Source organism: Anabrus simplex, chromosome X (genome assembly GCF_040414725.1).
Source record: "Anabrus simplex isolate iqAnaSimp1 chromosome X, ASM4041472v1, whole genome shotgun sequence".
NCBI classification, from domain to species: Eukaryota; Metazoa; Arthropoda; class Insecta; order Orthoptera; family Tettigoniidae; genus Anabrus; species Anabrus simplex.
This window is the reverse complement of record NC_090279.1, coordinates 162,533,670-162,561,597: the sequence shown is the minus strand read 5'-3', so window position 1 is coordinate 162,561,597 and position 27,928 is coordinate 162,533,670. Positions and strand designations below refer to the sequence as shown.

The window sequence follows — 27,928 nt, the reverse complement described above, 5'->3', positions numbered from 1 at the left end:
TTCAAGGATTTTTGTTGGTCCTTACGGTCCTTTGGTATTCCCCTGTTTTGCCTGATTGTCCCACAAATGGTAGTATTCTGTTCACATAGGGTTTTTGCAAGAGCAACACTGTTGTAATAATTATCCATGTAAACAGAATACCCTAGGCCTAAATATGGACTGAGAAGTTCGAGGACAGTACTATTTAAGGCCATTCCACTTGCGTCATAAATAAGCAATTTGCAGATATACCCAGTTTTTTATTCACACACCATCCTAACCATAATGCCATACATAGTTATTTTAGATGGATTGTAAACTCAAAAACGTAACCGGCCTCTCCAAGCAAGCATGGCCTCATCAAAAGTGATCTTTCGGTCGGGACTGTAAGCTACTGCAAAATGATCCGAAAGTTTTTCTAATATTGGCCTGATTTTATAGAGCCTATCTGCTCTGTTTACATAGCTACTGCTGTCGCTAAAATGTTAAAAAAATCATGATACTTTTGAATCTGTTCCTGGACATTGTCTTGGAAAATACAGGCGTTGAAAACACGGGATCTTCGGTCCAGTACATTTGTACATCCAGGTTCTGTATAACTCCGGTATTGAACAGGTGGATCTATAGATATTATTAATGTTTGTGATATACGTCATCTCAATACAGAACCAAAATGAGAATAGTTACTTGTAACTAACATCAAACCGATAAACTGCTTCATTTCGGTCATTGACACAGGTTTTCAAGTTTGATAGATTGAATATTTAGTGAATGGACGCAGTGCGCTACTGATAACCTGCTTTGCATATAAGTTAGTCTGCTCCCAAACATACGCAAAAAAACTGTCACTGATAAATATATTTACAAAAGACATATCTTCACTGTTTGAAACCTCTACATTTAGGCCTACATTTCCTAAAAACTCGGGTAACGAGGAGAATAGCTCGGAGAGGTGTCAGATAGAGGAACACTGTCAGGTATTTCAACATTATCGCGCACAGTTGTTTCATCCTCATCACCAGGGAACGGATTTATATGTAAATACATATCTCTTTAGGAAGGTAAAATTTTATTTTGCATTATCTTTATGAATCATGACATGTGGAGTTAAAAAATAAATGGAGTATTCATTTTCCATATTTTTCCATATTTTGGAGTTTAGCACATATGTTCCATATTCTTCGTCATTAAAATCAATATAGTCCATATTTCGGCTAAAAAGTATTAAATTAGAAGTCTTCTCAATAATGGAGAAATAAATTAAAAATCTATATTCGAAAAAATAATATTTTAACTGGTGTGCAGGTCATCACATTATCACGCCTGTCCATGTCTGGGCTGATAAAATAAGCTGATTAGTGGTGCGAAGAAACAGAGGGGTTGAGCCCGGAAGTGGTGGAGATCAGCCAATCAGTACTGTGACTATCTGAATCACACTTACAGCACTGATAAGCTGCATTACATAACATCGACTGTGTCTGTGCCATAATTTTGTAACTAGGGAAATCTCATTCATCGACGATGTGCTAGTGGTTTCCGGATTAGTTCGTAATTCGGGCATTCCCTTTGATTGCTTCGTAACTCCATCTAGTTCGCTACCAGTCATTCACAGTTTGAATTAGCAGAGACGGATCATAGTGTTCTTGTATGTTCAGTGTGTGATATTAATTGAAGACATTAATATTGTTACAATATGCCTAAAGTAGCTCAGTCAACCAGTTTAAAATTGAAAAGTTACATATCAGAATTTAAAGAGGATGGTTTATCAACTGACAGTAAGATATTATTTTGTAATTTGTGTCATTGTACAGTGACATCTATTCAAAGGTTCCTTGTGCAACAACACGTTTCAACCAGTAAACACCAGGCTAACAAACGAGATTCCAAGCAGAGACAGTTGTTTCTGACACATCCAGCACCTTCCAGTGTAACATCCAAGTTCAACACCGATCTCTGCCATGCTCTCATCTCTGCTGACATACCTCTCTTCAAACTGAATAATCAGTGGATCCGTGGTAGTGTCGGCCTCCGGATCCCAAGATAGCGGGTTCAAACCCGGCAGAGGTAGTCGGATTTTTGAAGGGCGAAAAAAAGTCCATTCGACACTCCATGTCGTACGATGTCGTCATGTAAAAGATCTCTGGTGATACGTTTGGTATTTACCTGACAAAATTAATTAAATCTCAGCCATAGACGCCCAAGAGAGATCCAGTTTACTCTAGGTCCGCTAGATGGCAGACAGAGTAAGCCGGAACGTCGAAATTGACGAGCAGACAGCCAGATGGCGTCAAATCGAAATGTCTGCAAACGGTAGCTGAGGCCATACGATTATTATTATTATTATTATTATTATTATTATTATTATTATTATTATTATTATTATTATTATTATTATTATTATTATCAGTGCTTCAGGGAATTCCTCGAGAAATATACTAAACGATCCATCCCAGATGAGTCAACGTTCAGAAAAACGTACTGTTCAGCCATATACGATGAAACTGTTCGGAAGATAAGGCAAGAGATTAAAGACGGTCCAATTTGGGTTTCCATTGATGACAAAGAAGGCAGGCTAATTGGCAACGTAATCATGGGTTTGTCAAGCGAAGATTATTGGAAACGGATTCTCTTACACTGTGATGTTCTAGAAAAGTGCGATAACAAAACTACAGCTAAACTGTTCAATGAGGCTATGGGTATCCTCTGACCACAGGGCATTAAATATAAAGTGTTACTTTTTATTAACGATGCCACACCTTATATGATAAAAGCCGGAGAAGCATTATGTGTTGTATATCCTAAGATGACTCATTTAACATGTGTAGCACATGCCTTTCATCGTGTGGCAGAAGTGGTAAGAGGCAGTTACCCCAAAGTAGATTTATTGATTTCCTCAGTGAAAAAAGTTTTCTCAAAGCCCCCAGAAGAGTTCATCTTTTGAAAGAAATGTACCCAGAGATTCCATTGCCGCCTAAGCCGATTCTAACTAGGTGGGGTACGTGGCTGCAAGCGGTTGAATATTATGTTTAATATATAAACTGTATTAAGAATGTTCTGCATGCCATGGACTCTGAAGATGCAGCCTCAGTTGAAGCTGCGAAAACAGTTGTCTGCGATACAAGTGTGAGAAATGACTTGTGTTACATTCAGCATAATTTTTCATGCATCACAAAAACATTGAAAAGACTCTCACTTTCTGAAAGTTGTGAAATTGTGAATAAAACTGTGGAACAACTAAATCATCGTACAGGTAAAGTTGCAGATGTAGCAAACATGAAGATGCCACTGTACTTTCAAAGAATCCTGGATATGAAGAAATGACAAAGGTTGCTGCAATGCTGTGTGGAGATTTAAGTGTAAAATTAACATTGGATTTAACCCCAGCAGATATTGTGAAGTTGATTTATGCCCCCATTACCTCTTCCGATGTTGAATGCAGTTTCAGTCAATATAAATCTGTCTTTAGAGATAATAGGAGAAGATTCACTTTCCAGCACTTAAAAGAACATTTTATAATCCATTGTTTTGGTAACAGAGAATAAAAGATTGTGTGTTCTTCAAATATATTAAAATGATAAGTGCAACATTATGTTGCATGTAGATCTACTTTGTTTATCTTCTTTGAACTTTGATATTAAATAGAAATTAATGTTATATGTGTAATTTTAAGTCCATATATAATACCGTATTTCAATAAAGTAACTAAATATATATGTACATATTTCAGTAATTATTAGTACATATAAATCCGTTCCCTGCTCATCACTTTCACTTTCACTATCTAAATCTGGGATGAGTTCATCACCAGAATCATCATTATAAATCATTTCAACACCCTCTTCAACAGATATAAATTTACTGCTCACCATACTGTGTCTTGCTAGTGGCACTAACACAACACTGGAGGCTTGGAATGTGCCAGGAATTTTTTTTTTTTTTTTTTGTGGGTGATTCTAGGCGGGAATTACTGTTTTGACATATCTTAACAAAGGTCAGAAATTCATCTCTAAGTACCGTATATGAAAGAATGAAGGAACTACAATCCGTAGCACGGTTTTTAACTTGAAATTTTTGCACAAGTTCTTATCCGCCTTAAGACGGATACGGGAGAATACACTGGCGAAATGTTATGCCTTAAGGCGCCTACGGGAGTCAGTGTGTTAAATGTAGGCCTCTACTCATCTTTGCATTGACTACCAAACATGCTAGAAACTGTCTGGTGTACTGTCTGACTGGAAGCCTCCGTTTGCACGTGGAGAGTTGTTGCATTAACCAAAGCAGTCAAATGCTCCAAAGAATTGATAAGAAACCTCCACAGGAAAAAATCTAGTGGTTTTAAATCAGGAGAACATGGGGGCCAAACATTTGTTGACCTCTTACCTGTCCACTGCTCAGTGTACACAGTACTGCCATAAATTCTGTCAGTAAAATCTGAACACGCTGTAGTATGTAAATGTGAATGAAGAAGCGTGGCAGCGCTGTATGCCGCCGTCCACAAGGTCACCTTCACGACTCCGCCAGTAACCGGGTTGCAGTGTGCCAACAGCAGGCTGCAGTGAAAGATGGAGTGGGGAGTGTACGAAAATCGTATCGCTGCATTGGCGTTGTTCGTTGTAGAAAGCAAGCTAAAGAAATGTTTTTCTATGCTGAAACCTCTCTGTATCAATGAACAATTTGTGTTTTGGACAATAGCGCAGTTGGAACAAATGGGTGCACATGTTGATTGCGTCATATCGGGCCGTCATTGGTGTTTATGCAGAAAAGAAGTTATGAATGCTGTTCCGTGCAAGGATTAAACGCAATCATTTGTGTAAACAGACAGTTTTGTCTTGTGAAATGAATATTTCTCCACGAACTATATCACGTATTTTGAAGGATGATTTATGTGTTGGTGCACATGGCATTTTCTAACTGAAAAATTGTAGGAGAAACGCCATGTTCGATCCCAGGCTTTGTTAACAATATATGAGGAGAGCCAATATTGCATCATCCTATTCACAGATGAAAGAATATTTACTGTGGAAGAATCGTTTAACAAGCAAAACGATCGTGTGTGTGCACGATCCTCAAAGGAAGAAAGAGAAAATGTTCCATGTGTGCAGTGCGGACATCACCTTTCTTCTGTCTTGGTATGGTGGGCAGTTTCATGGCAGGGAGCATCGGAGGTGCATTTTTGCGAAGATGGAGTAAAGCTTCTGCAGCTATTTGCCAGACTGTGTTGGAAACGTTTATATCATGTATCAATTCAAAGCTGTTTGAAAGGAAATTTTGGATTTTTCATCAGAATAGCACTGATGCACACAAACCAAAAACGATGCAGCACTGGTTTGGCAATCAATGTCCCACGGTTCATCGCTGCTGCGGACTGGGCTAGTGGAAGTCTGGATCTCAATCCATTGGATTATTCTCTGTGGCAGAAGCTCGAGGCGATAGCATGTCAAAAACGGCACCGCAGTATTGAGATGTTAAAAAATCAATCACGTCAGCTGTCAAAAAATTTCTACTGGACACAATTTGTGCAGCTATTGATGAGTGGCCCCCAACATCTTCGCTACTGTGTTGCCACATGTGGTGATCATTTGAATAAGAGTATGTTCATTCTGTTGCACTTTTGTGTTTTTTCAGAATATATGTGTATTAATGGGTTTGCATAGTTTTATATAGTAGTTATATGCACAGAATATACTGACAGAACTTATGGCGGTACTATGTACATTAAGGTACTACAAAGACAGAAATGTGCAGGAGCACCATTATGCTGAAACTTAAAAGAAATCTATCAGATGCTGTTACTTATGATTGAAACTACAGGAATCATTTGCAAGAATTAAATAGTTATTGTGGGTTCAACCCCACTGTCAGTAGCTTTGAAGGTGGGTTTTCCGTGGTTTCCCATATTCACAGCAGGCAAATTAATTAAGGCTACGACCCCTTCCTTCAAACTCCTAGGCCTTTCCCATGCCATCGTTGCCGTAAGACCTATCTGCGTCAGTGCGACGTAAAGCCAATTTCAAACAATAAATAGTTACTCAGGTCAGCATCTACTTGCCTGCGGCATGGTTATGCATGTAACAATTGTGAAGAATGTCTTGGATTTAAGTACAACAATAAGACATAATGTGGTGCACTTTTTTAAATAAAATAAATAAAATAAATAAAATAAATAAAAACAGGTAACTCGGTTATTATTTATTCATTTCATTTCTCTCTCTCTCTCTCTCTCTCTCTATATATATATATATATATATATGAGTTTTGCCCAAGGGTCACACCTTGTAGACCGGACGAGTCAGCCTTGTGGTTATGGTTGCGCAGTTGTAAGCTTGCATCCGGGAAATAGTGGGTTCAATTCCCACTGTCGGCAGCCCTGAAGATGGTTTTCCATGGTTTCCCATTTTTACACCAGGCAAATGCTGGGGCTGTACCTTAATCAAGGCCACAGCTGCATCCTTCCCACTCCTAGGCCTTTCCTATCCCATCGTTCCCGTAAGACTTATCTGTGTCGGTGTAACATAAAGCTGATTGTAAGGAAAAAACACCCCTCGGTCAGAAGGGAGACAGGGCACACTTCGGATAGTGTGTGCCTCCAGCGAGGGAATATGCTGCCTACATACCCGCGCCGACACTTGATTCTGCCCTCCGGCAGTATTGGGTGGAGTTCCATCCGGACCACGAGAACAATTCAGACATGGCTCCAAAATAATGGTATTCTATTCCGTACTTTAACTTCCTGTCTTTCTGGAACAGTTAAATTTTGCTATCCATATCGCCACAGGGCCGATGACCTAGATGTTAGGCCCCTTTAGACACCAAGCAGTATCGCCACGTACCAAAGAAATGGTAGTTTACTTTTGTAGTCGCCAAGTATTTTCTGTTTAGAGGGTAAATTAACTTGTAGATTATTTACCCGAACAGAAATTAGTTGTGAGAATTCTCTCCTGTGAGAACAATAGCAGGAGGGTCTTCATAAAGGGAACTGATTGGGAACAACAGGAGATGGGTAATCAGAGTGATGAGGTAAAGGTAATTCAAGACATATATAGAAAAAGAGAAATATAAAAAGGAACAATAGCATAAACACAATGACAGGTCAGGGAGAGGAGACAAAGGTAAGCGTGTATACACTAAAAGATGAGGACAATCTTTACACCTTCATAACTGACACTTAGAGTCTCGCTTCATCATTCCTAATTCTTCAACATCCATTTCTTTTCAGCTCCTGATAAGCTTGTTTCAGCTTCACGGCTTCATTAGGCGGGAGGGCATCGGTGTTTATTGAGGGTTATCTTGACAGATCTTCAGGTTTGATGTGGGGAGTGTAAGTTTTGAAGAAAGCTAGGTAAATGCAGGGAGACATTACATAAAGATAAATTACAGGATGATGATGATGATGATGATGTATGAAGGTGTGTACATGCATGTTTCAATCAGCTGTTGTTGTGATTATGGTATGAACTGAATGAAAGACAATCTCAAGGATGTTAGTTTCAATTTTACATGTAATCCCAGGATAACAAGTAGAGTGAAAAGTTATAAGGTTGCTTAGGTCATTCTTAAAGGCTTAACACCATAAGGCCTGAAGATGTGTGCATGTTTTTTGTGTGTGTATGGTTTTTTTGTTTGTTTGCTGTATTGTCAACGCTTATCATGAAAAGGGATACTACCTATCTTTTGACTGTCATGACAGTGTGTTGACTGAAATAACATGACGGTAATAACACACTGGTCCAGAGCCTGAACAGCTGCTTAAGGTACATCTCTATCACCATGTTATAAGGAGCTGTCATGGCTTTGAATGCAAGAATGCATGTTGTTATCACTTCTACCCAAAATACTTTCTTCAAACATTCTCAACTATCTTTCTTCACCTTTTTCTTACCTCTCGTCCTACCATAACCACAATTCAGGTCCTGTCTTACCATACCTGTAAACTGCACTACTATTTACTGCTGTCTTAATCTCTGCGTCCAGGTCATGTTGATTTTCGTTACAAAGTTTAACCCTCTAAGTGCTGACTAATATTGAGTAGTTGTGTGCTAAAAGTGCCATGTCCATTTCTCTAAATATGCAGAGTGTAGTCGCTAGATGATTTTGTTTTAGTAGCTGCCCATCATTATTGACAAGTAAGTAAATAAGTAAGAAATCCAATTGTTTTTAAACTTTCGTTCTGAAATTATATTTGTAGTAGTCAAAAAATGACACTAAATGGAATATTTCAGAACTATACTCTAATTAAAAACAGAGTAGTTATTAAATTAACAGATAAGTAGTATTTCAGTTATCTGGCTGTAATCTTGATTTTTATTTCCCCTTGCCCAGCTCCTGCCAGGTCCGGGTGTTGATGGCACTTCTCCACCGTTGCCTCTCCTTCCACCACTCCTCTTCAGTAATTGTATTCCAATCCAGTCTTCTTTTTCTTATACTGTTGTTGACAGGTTCCATCCATCTTGCTCTGGGCCTCCCTCTTGCCCTCTTTCTGCAATCTTAGCCTCCATATCTGGCTATACTATTCTAATTTGTAAAGAAATTAGCCAAGTTAAACATTTTATAACAATTAATGGGTATCTTGAAAGATAATTTATAAGCTACAAGATGTGAATGCTGTCTTAAATCTCTGTGTCCTGGTCAGCTTGATTTTCACTTTTTGATGTTCACAGCATTCGCATTTGTGCCCTGAGATACAGCCTGTATTTTGGCAATGTAATAGTTTGATTGTTGGTTTTGTAATAGGAGAAAACCCTGTACAGTCTTCTTTGCGTGATGGAAAGTTGTATGATACCAGATGGCAATGAAGGACCTGCATTTGTTGTGCCAGGAACATTGCCAGCAATTCTTTCCTTCTTTAAATCCAACCATGCTTATTTCTGGTTATTCAAGTCAGCCGTAAAGCTGGATGACACCATATTATATGTCATTCACCTGTCATTTCCTCCAAAGAAAATGTATAATTTTAACACAGGATGTTCGGACACTTGTATGTGACTACATTAGTAAGTTCAGTATTTGTGTTATTGAGAAGAACGTACCATTAGTGCCATCTACTGTAGTGAATCTAGAAAGAACTATATAACATTAAATGATGTGTTGCTTATGTCATCAGGGTAGTTTCGAAAGATGGTTTAAGAATTTAAGTTTAAAAGGGGTGGAGAATGGCTCATACCTTTTTGTATGATCTCTGCAGTAATATCATATCCAATTTTGACTTGAGCTGTTTGGTTTTAAAACAGCTTGTTGATGATTTTCGTGTCTTTACTGTCAAGCTCAACACATTTTAGCTGAAAAATGAAATGATGTACGGATTTTAGTGCCGAGAGTGTCCGAGAACATGTTCGGCTCACCAGGCGCAGGTCTTTTTTTAATTTGACACCTGTAGGCGACCTGCTTGTCGTGATGAGGATGAAATTATGATGAAGACGACACATACACCCAGCCCAGTGCCCGTGCCAGTAAAATTAACCAATGATGGTTAAAATTTCCGACCCTGCCGGGAATCGAACCCAGGATACCTGTGACCAAAGGCCAGCACACTAACCATTTAGCCATGAAGCCGGACAGCTGATGTATAAGGATGATTTCTTTATAAATTTCCTATTAATTTTATGTTGGTTGTTGTTGTTGTTGTCAAATAGGTCCTCGATGAGTTCATGTGTAAGTTCTCGTATTGTTACAAATATTGTATTTGAGGTTCTTTTAAGAACGAAGCATGTCATTCCTTATTTAATAGTGGGTATTTTTACTCCTTATTTAATTGTGTTTTTTACAGGTATGTGTAGTGTACTATTTATATTGAACATGTGTGTTCGACAGACTGTGAAAACCTTTTAAGTTACATTTAATGATAATAATAGTAATAATGGTTTGCGTCACACTAATTACTTGAATGATTTCCGGAGACGCCAGTATGCCATAATGTTATTCCGCAGTAGTTCTCTTATGTGCCCGTTAACCTACCGAAACGGGGCTGACGTATTTGAGCTCCTTCAAATACCTCCGGACTGAGCCGGGATCCAACTCATCAACTTGGGCCAGCGTCCTACTGCCTGAGATACTCGGCCCCTCCGTGCGACTACTTACTATTATGTTTTGGAGTCTAGTAGTTGTTGGTAAATTGAGTGGTTTGGGGCTTATAATACAGGATGGGTAAAATAAAACTGGCCCAGAAAATATTTGTGAGACTGACGCAGAACTGACCCTTGTTAATGAGCGGGAGAAGTGCCTGTCACATGAAATGCTGGAAACCGTGATTTCGATGCATCAGTTGGTTGTTCTCACACGTCTGCACGTGTTTAGCGACCATGTGAATGCAATACAAAATGGTGCTCACAATAAAAAACAGCGCGCTCATTGCCAAGTGTTTTGCAAAAAACTATTCATGGAAATCCTGTGCGGAACTGTTTGCGCAAGAGTTTAACACTTTCAGCACTACCATATTTTAACATGGATCCTAGCTGTGAACTGGGTCCTTTTGCTAATTTTTAACTCGTTATTATGGAACAGCGAAACGTATTACATGCCTGATTTTTGTACCGTATGAAGGTGTCAACCATCCAAAATGAAGATGTTAACCAACAAGTGAATATCTGAAGTAATTTAATTATACTAGTCTTATGAAAAACATGAAAAAAAAATAGTACGGAAAACATTTTTTACATTGAGGTTATACCAATAAGTTTGCTCAAACAATAAAAAATAATCATTTAATGCGGTTACTTAGGCCACAAATAAACACAAATGCAGTGGAATAAAATATTTACCTATTTCGGAATGGTTTGTTTTCGTATGGTAGTCTTGAAAACATTGGACTATACACACTCCTACTTTGCACTCCATGCACCACCATCTACTCTCTTTTCTGACATGCTTACCATTTTCCTTCTTGCCCCTGTCTGAGCATACCTTGTAATAATGTGTAGCATTCACTTTATTGTTCGTTGGAGGAACCTTTTCTGGAAAATGGCGAGCAAAAGTCCTGTCAACACTGGGGGAGGGAGTAGGTTCCAGCCTTGAGATGTCTCCTCCTCCTTTAGCTGCTAACCGCAAACTGATCACTCTCATGTAATCCACAAGAGATATCTTTGAGATCTCTTTATATAGAATGAAACCATTCACAACAGACATAAGGAACAGATGGAAGAAGAGCTTTTTCCACCATTTCATTGTCTTCCGTGCAAATGGGTAATAACTGTTCAGTTGATCTGCTCTATCTACACCAGTTTTATTTATGTTGTAATCGATGACTACGTCAGGCTTTAGTTTCTGTACGACACCACCCTTCGATCTACTAGAAACAAGTGTAGTGGAAGCCTTATGTTTTGTTGAAAGGCATAAAACATCCCGCTTGATCTTCCACTTCACAGCAAGAAGGTGGGTGCCCTTTCCTCAAAAATATCATCTCGTCCTTCTTCAATTTCTTTGTTTTGAACGTTGGTGGTAAACCCTTCCTGTTTTTCATGACAGTTCCAACAGCCAGGGTTTTCTTTTGCCAGAGCATATTCAGTAGGGAGGGGCTAGTATAGTACCTGTCCATATAAATACAGTGGCCCTTACTGAAAAACTGTGAGCATAATCTATATACAAGAGCCTGAAAGCTTTTGTCAACGTTCCCTGCGGATCCCGTATATATTTCACAATTCAATACGTAGCCCGTTGCCGCATCGCAAAGTACATACATTTTCATACCGTACTTATTGGGCTTATTCTTCATATAAACCCTAAAACCTACTCAACCATGGAAGGGACATATAGCCTCATCTATTGTTAGATTCTCATACAGCTGAAAACTGGCAATGCATTTGTGCACAAAAAAAATTTAAAAAAAAAGGCCTGAGTTTATGTAGTGGGTCATGATTAGATTCCCCCTTCATGATGAAGGTGCAACATAAATAAAATTTTGGAAAAATCTATCACGACTCAACAATCGACTGGCAAAACCTGTCTGATAAAAGGGATCATTAGACCAATAATCACTAAGTTTGGGTAGCTTCACCACACACATATGCAAAATTGTTGTAAAAAACCAATAAATTTCGTGAATTTTTAATGCAGGCCACCGGTGCCACATGGAATTTTCCTTCAGTTTGCCCTGACGTTTCATTGCCACAATTGTCATACCTGCATATCTGTTAGTTTCTGTTTTTATATTTTTGATCACATCGTCACTAAAAAAATTACTGAAACAATCCATTTCGTCACTCCCCGCGCAAAACTGGGCAGAACCAGATGCTGACTGGAAGACAGGTAGCTGTGGTTGGTCATCTGTTTCTAACCATTCATCATCAGGTTCAGATGATCTAGCAGATGTTCCCGGCACAATTGAATAATCAGCCTATGTCTCTTCGTCCAAACGAAAAAAATAAACCCAAATTTCTGTAGGCGAATTATTTCTATCGTTTGTATTTGGAGTAAAGTAATACAGCTAAACACTTGCGTTCCAAAGTGATGTAATAAATAAAAATCTTACCTGAACTATCGCTTGATATGTTATCCAGTTCATAAGCAGGGTCTTCATCACTTTCATCCATCTCTGAACCCGCTTCTCTCGATAAAATATCCAAAATATCACTATCATTGAGCCGGCGTGAAGACATGTTTACACAGTAACACAGCTGTGATTTGGCGCGCGCAGCACACGGCACATTGAGTGCTTCGGTAGAGGTCATGGCAAGGAGAAAATACCCTGTTTATCATTTCAGTTCAAAATTCCCGATAACTGCTGCATTCTAGTGGTCACTAGATGAACTATTACCTCCAACCAAGGGACGGGAACCGTACGTGATACATGCAGCTGGATATAAACACACGAGAAAATCACGCCCGTATCACATATGGGCGCCGTCCAGAAGCAGGAAAGCAGTACGCCCGTATCCCATGCAGGCATAGTGTTGAAAGTGTTAAGACTGGAAGTGTTGTGACGAAACCTCCAGCAAAGTCTGCAGTGCAAAACTTAATGGCAAAATTGTGTGGACCTGGCTCTGTAGTGAATAAAATCCGTAACTATCCAAAAGGAAAACATAGCTTGAGTGAAGGAAAGCTTGGAACGAAGTCTGATGAAATCTCAATGCTGTTTATCTGTGCAAGTGGAAATGAAGAGATCATAGAGATCCTTGTGTCAAAACATTATAAAATAGGACATGCATACCTGCCAACTTTCCAAATTTACGCGGGAGACTCCCGATTTTTGACAGTTTTTCCCGACTCCCGATTATTTTATTATTTCTCCCGATTTTAGCTTATTGTTTGGTGAACTTAACATTTGTTTTCATATCACGCCATTTCAACTTCGTACGCCAGTGGCCGGAAGTCCTTCGCTCTTTGCCCGTTTTCAAATGAAATATTGATGTTTATTGAAACCTGTATATCATGACGCATGTATCGATTGTCAATCTCTTGCTGTCGCGTGCTATGTTCATGTTCGTTCACATCAGTCTAGTGGATTCTAGAGACTAGTCGCTAGATTTAGTCTTTTTTAGTAATTTAGTGGCAGAATTTCAAATATAGCAACTATGACTTTTCTAGAGTTCTTAGGAGCCATTTGGAGACAATTGCGGCAAGTTTTAATTTATTACTTGTTAAAAATAGCATTGCGCTTCGCATAATCGTGCAGGCACATGATGCAATATATTAATCTATGCATTTGCTAAGTAATCGCATCTAAGAGTATGACTGATTCACATGTGTGGAGCACGAGTTCATACTATTTTCAGAAGGCTTATCAGAGACCGATCATCTCGCTCACATACTTCGTGTGAGGGAGTACAGATTATTTGGCCATCCGGTATAATAATGGAATATGCCTCTGGAGAGGCCTGGTGCAGGTCCTAAGAGTTGATGCCTGTAGGTGATCTGTGAATCAGTGAGGATGGAGCCTTAGTTGGATGAATTCTCATGTTAAAAGACAGCACACACATCCACCCTCTGAGCAGTTGGAATTAACCAGTTAAGTTTAAAATCACTGACCTGGCCAGGAATCTGATTCAGACCGTACGCCAGCATGCTAACCATATAGCCATGGAGCCAGACTGATGTGGAGCTTGATTCATTAAGTATGACAAGCTGCTTACAAGTTGTGCTAGAAAATATCCCTTTAAAAAAATCTTAATTAAAGAAAAAGATTGGGTAATTAACTGCAAAGAGCCCTTACAAGACAAGCTTTTTTTAATTTTTGAATAAAGGGTGTGTTCTTTCTTATACCCCTTAAAATTATACACATTACCATTCAGTTACATTAAAAAATATGATTATGAAGTGGAATACTGTGCATAAAAGTTAAACGCAGTGTCAGGTCAGTGTGAAAATTGCAACCAAGAGAAAGAGAAGACATGAAAACGTAGGGACAATCTCCACATCTTCATACACTGTCATCTTTGTATCGTTTCTCTTTTCCTGCCTTTATTAGTCTATCTTCTTATCCTGTACTCCCCACACCAAGATAGATTATAAGTCAAATGGTCCCTCAGTGAATGCTGATGACCACTCTTCCAGTGAAGCTTGTTATGGACTGAGAAGAAGTGGAGATAGAACTAGGATTGAGGATGCGGGAGTATTGTATTGCTCTCCCTTCCTGTGTTTATCTCGTATTTCTTTGCATGAGCCCATCTCTCTTTCATGACTTAACTTTCGTCAATTATTTGTTCCTTTCCATTACTTACACTTTAAGATTTTGTATATTGAAAGATGGCTGGTAAATTATTATTTTTGAGTTTCGTACAAGTATATTCCCAAGTTAATACCATGTAACGCTGAAAATAAATCATGTTTTGCAAATTAACAGGAAACAAGAATATTTCTCAGTGATCTCCCTAGATATGTGCTAGTTACATAATTTTAATGTCCGGCTCATGGCTAAATGGTTAGCGTGCTGGCCTTTGGTCACAGGGGTCCCGGGTTCGATTCCCGGCAGGGTCGGGAATTTTAACCTTAATTGGTTAATTTCGCTGACATGGGGGCTGGGTGTATGTGTCGTCTTCATCATCATTTCATCCTCATCACGACGCGCAGGTCGCCTACGGGAGTCAAATCAAAAGACCTGCATCTGGCGAGCCGAACTTGTCTTCGGACACTCCCGGCACTTAAAGCCATACGCCATTTCATTTCATAATTTTAATACATATTTGAGTCTTTGGGTGCTCCAAATTAAAATGTAAATGCTGTAAAACTGTTTATTTAAATGGTAAATCTGAATTATTGCCAATATAATTACACCTGTTATGTCAGTTTAAATGTTTAACTTAACTATCATGTAGTGTCATGCAATAGTGGTGTCTTGATTAGCGTGGAATCTCATCCGAGCACTCGATTCCACATGACGTCACAAACCTGTATGGCACTCCACAGTAACAGAGTAGTAAGCCATGGTGTTAAATGATTATGATCGAGCAGTAGAATACTAGAAATTCAAAATACTCCGTCATATCATTTTCGTGATAACACTAAAACAGTTCAGTTTTGCAGTTATTGTTTACCTGTTGATATTACTGTTAATGCCTTGAGGGAAATAAATTGAAATTTTATAATAATCACTTTTACATAGTATTCCCCGCCTGTCAACTAAATCCTGCCACCTGGCTTATGAAAATTTCTGGGGAGAGCACTGTTTCTGTTAAATACAACTAACACTGAATCTCAAGAAGATGTGAGGTGTAAATTGCAGATCAATCTTTAAAAACAAATCTACAATATATGCTGTTAGCAGACTGCATGTTACTGTGCACATTCTGTAAATGATTAGAGATATTCATGAATTTACCAGTTTTTCGCTTGCTCTTGTTGAAATACAATTTAAAAAATGTGAATGTATTTAACCTATCCAATTTCATAATAGTGTTGTTCTTGTATTTACTTGTTTAACCAGGTTTTAAAAATATTCTTTATAACATTACAAATGGATACTTAATGCTTGTTATTTTTATCCTGCTTTCAAACAGTGTGATAAAACCAATAGTGAAGAAACCTGAAGAAGTAGCTGAAAAGAGCCATCCGACTCCTAGCAGCGACAGGTCGTCAAAGAGAGAGCCTTCACCTGAGCTAGCCAGAATATCAGCCCTGATAAAAGGCCCGCCGAAACCTAAATCGTCAAGTAAGACCTCGTTACCTAAAGAAGCACACCGTCCTGAGGTAGCATTGCCTCTCTTCTCTCAGCCGGCAGTACTGACATCCAGTACGTCGGCAGTAACCAATGCTTCTTCTAGTTCTGTTCCTTCTGCTCCACCTGCTTTACCATCTGCCTCACCCTCCACCACTAAACCCCTACTTCCTCCTTCCTCGTCCTCATCCTCCTCTCTGGAAAAGGCAGCTGCTTCCAAATTAAAAAAGGCATTAAATACTGTTGCCAAAATTAAGCCCAAACATAATCCTCCTGCGAAGAAGGAGTTTGAAGCTGCCCCTGCTGCTGAACCGGAGGCAGAGCCAGCAGAAAAACAAGTTGCATTCTATTATGTAAGTATAGGTGTACAGCATAATGCTGTGGTGTGCCGACCAGCGAAAGTACTCAGCATTAGTGGGCACTTGCTGATTTTGCCAGTGATGTTTTATTCAGTCAATTTTTAAAGGAATGTCTTTTCATTATTTTTTTTTTTTTTGATAGTAATGTTTCCTTTAAAAATAGGATTTCATTAATACTTTATTCACAGAACAAGAAATATTGATTACTGCCTATAATAATATAAAGGTCACTCAAAAACTAATGCAGTGCATTTCTTTCACAAGGCTAATTTTCATTCTACACCATTATTTTTACAGTTTGCTATATCCTTCAGGCACACAATGGCACTTCTCTATTTGATCTCCATATCTTTCAACTGCCTTACATCACCTCAGAAGGAGCACCTGTACGGTGAAATTCTGGTCTGGTATGTCTTACCCACCGTGCAGCAGCCATCACAAGGTAGCCATTATCTTCCAACCTCTCTCTGTGAAACAAGTCCTTCAGTTTACTGAAAAAATGGCAATTAGAAGGTGCCAAATTAAGGCTCAGAGCTCACATGTTGCAAACCTTTTTCATCCTCAGTTGTTTCCGTATTCTGCACACGCTCCACCAAGTCCCAGATACAAACAATAAATTTCATGACTGTTCCGTGTTGGCTTACAGTTCTAAAATATTAATTCTTAAAACAATTTGTATGTTTTGGTCCATCTTTTCAATACAACTTAGACTAAACATTAAAATTTGAGTGTTAAATTTAGTCATATTTTTAAAAAATCAGGACATGTTTCAACCTTTAACATCTTAAAAACTACACAAGTATATAAAATACTATTTAAAACAGCTATAGCAACAATAGCAACTTATGGGATCCATATGATCTGGGATAAACTTAAAATTAACATCCTGATAACGCTAGAGAAAGTTACAGCTCGTTATATGAAACTAATTCTAGGTATCAGGAAGACGGCACTATCAAGGCTGACCTATGTCTTACTAAAAGAAACTTTCTTCATAGAAGACATCAGAATGCAGATACATTAAGGCCTACGAGAACACATTCCAAATTCTCATAGAAAAACGCAGCTATATCTGGAATGACTTTTATTCAACAGACGCCATAATGACGAATGATTGGAAGCAAGCAAATCATGAGCTTCAACGTGTAATAACACAGTATGCAACACATGGTTTTCATCACAAGTTCTGCCAAAATAAGAGATTTCATCACCTGAATGAAAATTGTGTGTGTGTGTGAATTGGGCAATGAACACTGTGAAAGATATCATGCAAATATCTACAATAAAAGACAAATATCAATAACAAAACTAGGACTAGAGTAATGTAATATAGTGTTTGTATTTTGCACATTGCGCACATTTTTTTGTTAATAAGATATAAAAATACGATACAAAATGATAGTTGAAAACAGGGATGCTTAAAAAGTTACTTAAAAATGCAACTTGAAGTGTCTATCTTAAAATATCTTCTTGATTCAGACTTTGTAAAAGTTGGTAATATCATTATGGAACATTCTCTTCATAAGGTCAGTCCGTATCAGGCTGAGTTGCGGTTGGGGAAACTCCTCTTGTTCATATTTGGTGGGCAGATTTCAATCGTGGAACAGAGTGCTTCTGATAATAATAAAAAATGTCAGCACAGAGCTCTTATGTCAACATTACTGGCAAGTGTGGTTTTTGTTTTATTTGCTTTATGTCGCACCGACACAAATAGGTCTTACGGGGACGATGAGATAGGAAAGGGCTAAGAGTGGGACAGAAGCGGCTGTGGCCTTAATTAAGGTACAGCCCCAGCATTTACCTGGTGTGAAAATGGGAAACCATGGAAAACCATCTTCAGTGCGGCCGACAGTGGGGCTCAAATCCACTATCTTTTGGATGCAAGCTCACGGCTGCGTAACCCTAACCACATAGCCAACTCGCCCAATATTACTGTTAGTTCTTTCTATTTCTGATGGAGTTTGTCGTCCTTCAGCCTCATTGGGTGGACTCTTGTCACGTTGCGTTGAATATATAATAAATTCTTTATATGACTAAATTCAACACTCAGTTTTGTTCTTTAGTCCAAGTTGTATTGAAAAGGTGGACCCGTAAATACAAATTCTTTTTAAGAATTAATATTTGAGAAGTCCCAGTTGGCGTGACCTTTCGGACTTACATGTCTGTTATACATATCCATGTTAAAATCGCTGCACATTTTCAAGTGTTTGTGTGGTCTGTCACTGCAAAGAGACTCTGGAATCTTGGCATGCCTATTGTTACACGTTATAATTCTCATGTTAGGTCCGTATTGAAATGTACGTAAATACAAAGTATGTTACAAGTGTTATTTTTAATATCCACCTATTGAATACAAAGAGATCTAGTAAATTAAGAATTAAATCTTATCATAAAAAGTTACAAGGGACATGTTTTGCCCATATTAAGGGCATCATCAGTCTCAAAACAAACCTGTAAGGTGAATAATCAGGATCCTCATTGTTCTTACAAATCGTAAAAAGAGGATATCAATGTAGGTGTTTGTCTAACATAAAATAATTAGAATGTCCTTGGTTAAAATCGTAGTATCAAGCTGCATGTCACAAGTTCACAAGATTACACTTTCTGGAGCACTGAGTCGTTGCGCCCAAAACCTGTTGAGGGTAGAGCAATAAACAGCTCAGTCTTTATAATGAAATAGAAATGTGTTTTCTTGAATACTGCTATTGGAGAATAAGAAAAAGTAAAGCTGATAGACTGTTAAAGATGTTAATTTCGTATGTTAACGTCAATATACCTTCGATTTTCGCTCCTTCAGGCAAGATAAATACGACTATAGACAGCCAAATAACTTTCCTTGCTCCCACAACTACTTAAGAAGACTGTTATTTTATTGTAACACATTCAACTTTCACTCCTTCAAGCCAGTTAAATATGACTATAGACAGCTGAACAGCTACTTAAGAAGACTGTTGTCTTATGTTAACATAAGAAATTAACATCTTTAACAGTCTATCAGCTTTACTTTTTCTTATCCTCCAATAGGAGTATTCAAGGAAACACATTTGTATTTCATTATAAAGTCTGAGCTGCTTATTGCTCTACTCTCAACCGGTTTTGGGCTCATTGACTCAGCGCTCCGAAAAGTGTAATCTTGTAAACTTGTGACATGCAGCTTGATACTAGATTTTAACCAAGGACATTCTAATCATTTTATGTTAGACAACCACCTACATTGATATCCTCTTTTTTACGATTTGTAAGAACAATCAGGATTCTAATTATTCACCTTACAGGTTTGAGTTTGAGGCTGATGATGCCCTTAGTATGGGCAAAACATGTCCCTTGTAACTTTTTATGATAAGATTTAATTCTTAATTTACTAGATCTCTTTGTATTGAATTGGTGGATATTAAAAATAACACTTGTAGCATACTTTGTATTTATGCCTATTGTTGTCCGACAGTCTCTATCCCTAGAGACTTAACTGTTCTGGGATCGACAGTATAGTCTCCATACACTGGTGTAAACTCCTTGTGAATATTTCCCATGGTCTCATTCTCTACAAAAAGAGGAACTCTGTAACTGTACCTTGCTTTTGACGGACACAAAGTGCAATGGCAAATTTGAACAAACGTTATGATTGCACCTCGCATGGGAACTTGTTGAACTAAATTTGAATACAAGCTGTAAGAGTGATCTTACATACCACACTGATAGGAAAGGTGTAGGAAGCGGGTTTGATCTCGACTAAGTCCAGTGGTATTTCAGGATGTCCAAATATGCCAGCCTCTTGTCTGTAGATATACCGGCGTATGAAATAACTTCTGTGGAACAAAATTTTGGTGATTGGGTATCTGCAAAAACCATATAGTAGTTAGTGAGACATAAAACCAATATTATTATTACTATTATTATTCATAAAGTATGTGGTGGAGTAGCCCCTTGGTGAACTACTGGTGAACTAAGGAATACACAAATCAGTACAATATTAAGACAGCCTTACTTACCACCTAATGTAACCTTTGATTTTTTAACATTTATGGTATTCACTTGAACGGAAGCAAATGCAAGTGCATTGTTATACTGACGAATGTTCCGGAAGTAATTTTTGGTTTTTCTATCATTCTATTCTTAACTGATAATTACAGCATATTATAATGACATAAAACAGGCATCCCAGCAGCCAAAATGTGAAGTGGGCAGCAATGAAGGCGCATATTTTCGTACAGCAGCAGTATTTGCAAATCGCACACTTTGTACAATTTTTTTTAAACTCACTTTTTAAAGAAATGATCGATATTTATGAAATGAGAGTGCAATTCATCACTACTAATTTCTATTCTCTTTCTTTTGAATGCTCTTTTGTCACGATCGGTTACTTGTGAGTGCCGCAAAAGGGATCTATACTACTGAAATAATATATATGATTATTATTAGTATTAGGTGTAGAAAGAAATTGGCCTTGTAAAAATGTGGGTTAGGTTTGGAGTGACCCTTGTACAATAGTTAATTATGTTAACTGTGTTCTCAGGCCCCAAAGAATTGAGGCTGTTACAGTTTCTGTTGAACTTAATATTATATAAACAATACAGAAACAAGGGAGTGAAACGTGCACTAAGCTGCCACCTGTCTTTCTTTAGGGAAAAATGATTGCTTTCTTGAAAGCATTAAAATAATGAATTATAGGGACCAACTGCAATAACTCGACATGTATATCTCTAGCCAGCGTTATTAGTAATCTGGACTAGGGATATGAGTGGGTTTAACACCCTTAAATTGGTCTTCCATCATTCCCTTATTTCACATCAGGCAATTGCTGGGGCCATACCTTAAATAAGGCGATGGTTGATTCCTTCTTAGCCCTAGCTCTTCCCAATCCTGTCATTACTGACAATCTGCCTGACTTAGTGCAAGTTAAAAAACGAATGCTTCACGTGAAGTTAGTGCATTAATCTGAGGCAGAAATACTGCTCAGAGCTCAAGTATTCTGGGCATTAAACCTGAAATCACAGTGGTAGAAACTGTTCTCTAAATCTGCCTGAACAAATTTTAGAAATGATCATCTGTTGACAAGGAGTGGGGGTGGCTGTTTAGACAGGTTTCACTCTATAGGTTATTATAGGTTCTTTTCAACTTAGAAAAGAAAGGCAACTATGACAAAATATTTGTTATTCTGGCCTTAACTAATGCTGACTCTTTCTAAATAGCTGTCACATCTAGAAATAGACATTAAGAGCAGGTAACTCTAAGTTGACTACCCATTAGCCATGCAGTGTGTTCATAATGTTGAAGAATTAATTGCATTTCAGTTCGACCCTTTGTTTATCTTTTTTATTGTTTGGCAGAACAACAAATCTAAGAATTACTAAGAATTCAAAAGGAGTGTGGTACAGAATATATTACAAAAAGAAAACATGGAAGCTTGTTGGGAGAAGTAGATTTTAGAGACTCCTACACTGTTTTTTCTCAAACTTTGTCTTGGAAGTTAAAAACCTTGTACATTACAAATATTATTAATTAATCTAAAAAACTGATATTTCAAAGCTAGTTGGGCTTCAAAGTCTTTATCACAGATTGTTATCCAGTGACTGCAGTTAAGTTAAAACTTAGGGTGCCACATTGATGAGGTCTTCGTATGAGTGGGCAGTCCTTCACAAGGTGTTTCTCAGTCTGTTCCTGAACTCCTCAGTTACAGGTTAGAGAGTTGCAGGCAGAGTCCCCATGTTATACATAAGTGTTGGATCTGGCATGGCCTGCGTCCACAGATTTCTCATTAGATTGAACCCCTGTAGTTTTATAGTAGGGTCTATAATGTCTTAGTGGGTTAATTAGTGCTGAGTTCTAAAACTGGCAACATTTTTCTTTGATGTTGAAGTTGGCTTGTACACTGGATTATAGCTGGCTAGAGGAAAGATCTTTTCAGACGTCCTAAATCGGGAGACATTGCAGACATTTGGGATGGTGAAGTTTCTTCTGTTCACATACCGTCTTCCTGTCATCTGAGCTGTAGTTGCGGGATTTTGCTATTGCTGGTATAGCATTAGCAATTTGTCCATGACGATGCTGGATTAGGGACTCATTGAAATCTTGTTTACATTGAAGTTTGTTTGTGGACAAAAATGATGGAAAAGCCAGAAAATAGTCTTGCAAAACAGTATGGAGTAGTACAATCTTCATTCAATATAGCATTGGCCACAGCCTCATTAAAAAAATATAGTCTGAAAATACGAAGACCTTGCAGTTGTCTGGCATATAATGGAAGTTTGACTGTAAGAATACGAATGGCTCTAAAGTACAGGAAAATTAAATGATGCCTAAGCCCTGTAAATTTTATAATATTCAGGTACATAAAGTATTTTCTCAATGAAGGAGACACCCAGCATTACAGTTCTTTATGGACTTCCCATTTGGTTAAACTGAAACAAGAAATAAAGTGGTTCAACCTATTCAGTACAAGGAAAATGTAAACTTTACATTCTTATTTGATTAAAAACGGGACCGGTTTCAACCACTATTCTGGGTCATCATCAGCCGATTAAATAAAAATATAAAATAATGCATAGGAAAACAAGTAAAGGATAAATCTTCCACTAAAAGCAGTTCAAGAAGCACTATATCACTATGGAGATTAGCACTGCGTGATGCAAGATCCTAAAATCCAGAAGAAGTCGAAGATCGGTCATTTAAATGAAGCAAGGTGCAAGTTCTTGACGAGCAGCGTAACATACTTAATGTCTGGCACTGTGCTTCTAAATGCTAGTGAAACTCGGTAAATAGTTCAGTGATCAGGCCTGGAAATGCTTCTAATTGTAAAAATATATAATACAATTTAATATAATTAGAGTATATATTAATGTTTATAGGATCTTGTATGATAGCATCTTTATAGATGCAGAACAGTTGACATAAAAAACAAGTGTGAGGAGAAAAATGTTAAAAAGCGTAATATTGGAAACAAATTAAAAAACGCATATGCATAGCGTGTTATTTCTTGAAGATAAGAATTCGGATCGTATTTAAGATTCAAATGTAACAACTGCAGCGCCTCATACATTGGACAGACTGGACGCAACTTTAATATCAGATACTCCGAACATAGCAACACTATTAAATATAACAAATTCTCTGCAATAGGACAACATGTACAAGACTCTAAACATAATTTCATCAATATTGAAAAAGACATAAAAATACTTCACGTTATTAACAAAGGCCCCCTCTTCAACACTACTGAAAATTGTTTTATTCACCTTGACCAATACTTCAACCCTAATTTCAATTTAAACAACATTTCTGAAAAACCCAATAATCTGACTTCCTAATTCTTCTTCTCAAAAATGCTAAATTTCTAAACCCAAATTCAATTTTCCATGCCTTACACAGTTCCTACCCACGTTTTCTACCTCCAATAACCCATCCACCTAACCCATTCTAAACTATTCCTCCTTTATCTCCCTATCCTATCCTTTCCTATCTTCTTTTAACTTCCAGTTCTATTAATCTTCTACTAATCCTCCTCATTTATTACCATATCCTATCTTTTCTTTTCATCTTTCCTCTGGGGGGGGAATCCGAATTGAACCGTATACTATAATATCACCTACAGTTCAGATCATTACAACATTCAAATTTAAATTCTACCTTACGCTACCTCAAATACGACCCGAACTCTTATCTTCAAGAAATAACACGCTATGCAAATGCATATGCATTTTTCACTTGTTCCCAATATTGCGCATTTTAACATTTTTCTCCTCACAATTGTTTTTTATGTCAACTGTTCTGCGTCTCTAAAGAATTTATCATACAAGATCCTATGAACATTAATATATACTCTAATTATATTAAATTGTGTTGTATATTTTTGCGCTTAGAAGCATTTGCAGGCTTGATCATTGAACTAATCACCGAGTTTCACTAGCATTTAGAAGCACAGTGCCGGACATTACGTATGTTGTGCTGTTCTTCAAGAACTTGCATCTTCCTTCATTTAAGTGACTTGTCTTCGACTTCTATATAATTTTAGAACTTCAAATTTATTAAATTGTATTATAGTTTCATGCCTAGCAGTATTTGCAGGCTTGTTCACTGAACTATTCACCAATTCTCATAAACATTTTTAAGCACAGTGCCAGACATTAAGTATGTTATGCTGCTCGTCAAGAACTTGCACCTTGCTTCATTTAAATGACTGATCTTCGACTTATTCTGGATTTTAGGATCTTGCATCACGCAGTGCTAATCTCCATAGTGATATCGTGCTTCTTGAACTGCTTTTAGTGAAATACTTATCCTTTACTTATTGTTTTCCTATGCATTGTTTTATATTTTTATTTAATCGGCTGATGATGACCCAGAATAGTGGTCGAAACCAGTCCCGTTTTTAATCAAATAAGAATGTAAAGTTTAAATTTCTAATTTTCCGTGTATTGAATAGGTTGAACCACTTTATTTCTTGTTTCAATTTAATTGTGATTCAGTTCAATACGGAACATTATGACATTTTTATCTTTAAATTCCCATTTGGTTCTCATAGAGTTGTATAGTGTTGGCCTCCATATCCCCAGGTCACAGATTCAAAGCTAGCCGAGGTAATAGGAATTTTAAAGGACAGAAAAAAGTCCATTCGACCCTCCATGTCGTACAGTCTTTATCTAAGCGTTAGTACCAGTAGTGCTGGGATCAGTTTTTGTATCTTGGAACTCCATTTTACTCAATCAAATGTGTCATTTAATATCAAATGGAGAAGCTTCACGTCAGTGTTATTGGTGTCCTGCAATTACTGTTGGGGTCTGCCTGTCGAGCGATGTTCATCACCATGTAGATTGTAAGCACCATTATCTATGGTATTTGGTCCAGCATGCCATGACCATACCACTGAAGACATTTCTTAAACATTTCCTCGTTAATTGGGACAATGTCAATTTTCCGTCTGATCACAGCATCGGCCCATTGATCACCGAACCATATGCACTTTTGTGATGCGTAACTTGTTCTCTCCGTTATTGGTTATTGGCCAGATAGATGTGACACATTTGGTGTTCAGCTGACAAAATTAATTGAAACTCAGCTCTAGATTACCCAACATAGATCGAGTTTGCTTGGCCATCTGGTTGAGGAAAGTGGAACATCAAAATTGATATTCAGGAAGCCTAATTTGCATCAAATTGAAATGCCTGTCACCGGGCGAGTTGGCCGTGCGTGTAGAGGCGCGCGGCTGTGAGCTTGCATCCGGGAGATAGTAGGTTCGAATCCCACTATCGGCAGCCCTGAAGATGGTTTTCCGTGGTTTCCCATTTTCACACCAGGCAAATGCTGGGGCTGTACCTTAATTAAGGCCACGGCCGCTTCCTTCCAACTCCTAGGCCTTTCCTATCCCTTCGTCGCCATAAGACCTATCTGTGTCGGTGCGACGTAAAGCCCCTAGCAAAAAAAAAAAAAGTGCCTGTCTCCAGTAGTTGAGGCCTTACACTCATTATTCTTCTTCATATCTTGTGATGCAATGTATTTCTCTGCAATTCTCCCTTGGAACCGTAAGCCAACATGTGACTGAGGTTTTCTCAGAGTGGCTCAGGCAGGATGAAGGGGTGCCTTGCGTAAGAAAGTGGAAACAATGGCAGATTTATTTGGGTCATTGTGATTAGCTGGCTTTCAGGAATTTATAAGTCGGGGTTTAGTATAGTGTATCTCCATTTACATTGCAACATATTGTCACTGAGGAGAAATTTTGTTCCTCTACTTGATTAGAGAAAGAAAATAGTTTTCACAGCAGTAAGGTTGGAATTCTCTTGATTCCTGGTTGCTTCCAAGCTGAAATATATGGGGTTACTGCAGCTTTATTATAAAATATTATGGAAGTTGCTTACTCTTATTCTTGTCAAATAAGTTAACAAAAACAGCTTTAATTGATTTCTTGTGAAGTTTTCTTAAAATGTGCAGTTTTACTTTCTGCATAATAGACATCACTGGTCATTAAATGTGGCTAAAGGAACTCTTGTCAACTTAGTTTTACTTGAAATTGAGTTGGTCTTACCATCGTCTAATTATTTTATTTATTTACATACCTATAACAGATCCGAGTCTCCAATTACAGTAAGTATTACAATGTGAAATTAACATGTAATCATGAATTCAGTAACACCAAGAGTACAAAATACTCTTCAAATCAATTAATAAGAAACAAGAACAGGAATTAAAGAAATACATAGGAATTATCTAGAACATGCTCAGGAATACGAAATTAACATTCTCAAAGTTTGGAAACTTGAATTTGTTAGTAATTCACTTAACTTATTCACAGTATTTACTTGAAAATAAAACAGACTTCTTAAAATATAATTTTCAAGTTCACAGGTACCAATACGTCTAAAAAGAGTAATGAATGCGTTAGGAATTTACGGTAGATAGTTCCTTTTCTTTGTCGCTTTAAGTTTCTCTCTTTGATCTCTCGAGTAACGAACCAATATAGATATTGATTCCCATAGGGAACCTGATATTTGTCCCGAATGAGTAAATTTATAATACCAATATAGTTGGTCCGTTATTGGACATTATAAATTTTCGAGCTAACTCATCCCTGGTTACCAGCATTTCGCCCCAGTGTGCTAAGTTGGTACTTAACACACCCACCAAGACGCATGGCTAGTGCATATCATGGAGGCCACTGCGTAGGCTACTTGGAGCCACCGGCAGTGCCATTGCACTATGAGGGACTTTGTCTACGCAGTGGCTTCCACGGTATGCACTAGCCTTGCGTTAGATGAGCCCAACTTAGCACACTGGGGCGAAACACTGGCAACCAGGAATGAGTTAGCTGCAAAATTTATAATGTCCAATAACGGACCAACTATATTGGTAACGAACCAATAATAATGGCAGAAGAGCTGGTATGTGGTTAAAATGGTAAATGTAGCTCACATTCTTTGGGGGTGTGCCTGAAAAGAGCTGCACCAACTCCGGATGAGGATACGAGTTAAATAAGGGCCGTATTTTTTGGTAACAGCAATAATTGCTAAATTTTTCACATCATCTTTCCTGTCAATGTATGGGCTTCTGGGTACTTTACCATATTTTAGCAAAATCATCATCTTCTTCTTAGCATTTGATCCACAATGGAGCAGGGTCTGCTGTTTACAAGCCAATCTCCACTTGGTTCTATTACGCACATCATTTACAAGACATAGCACATGTCTTCTTGAAGGCAATCAGAATGAACCTGTAAAATATTGCAAAATCTGATTTATTGTGCAAATGACAATTTCTCTCCATAAGAGCCAATTGCTGAAATGATGACTGGCTAGCCTTAGACACTGTCTGCCTAATTGACGTCTGAGTAACACACTATGTTCAGCCAGTGTTTAGCAAGACTTCGTTCAGGTTTTGTTACTGGTTCAAAATTGGAAGGAGGGGATGCATGATTAGCTCAGTGGCTTAGTTACTGGCTTTCCCACCCGGAAGGTTGAGGTTCGAATCTTGGTCAATCCTGGGTTGAGATTTTCATCTCAAAAATATTGTGATGTCAGGAAGG

At 37.9% G+C, this 27,928-nt stretch overlaps 1 protein-coding gene across 4 annotated transcripts in view; it reads left to right on the top strand.

Annotated features, from left to right (window-relative positions):
* Window positions 1–27,928, top strand: part of LOC136886372 (transcription initiation factor TFIID subunit 3) — a 199,143-nt gene that overhangs the window by 87,199 nt on the left and 84,016 nt on the right. For 2 of the 4 annotated variants that reach the window (XR_010861781.2, XM_067159120.2), the window contains exon 8: window positions 15,903–16,054. Coding sequence is in view for 3 of the 4 variants with exons in the window: in XM_067159120.2 (XP_067015221.2) it covers window positions 15,903–16,054 (152 nt within the window). In the remaining variant the exon portion in view is untranslated. Of the gene's footprint in view, window positions 1–15,902; window positions 16,414–27,928 lie in introns of all 4 variants that reach the window. The other 2 variants (XM_067159119.2, XM_067159118.2) reach the window with 1 other exon arrangement.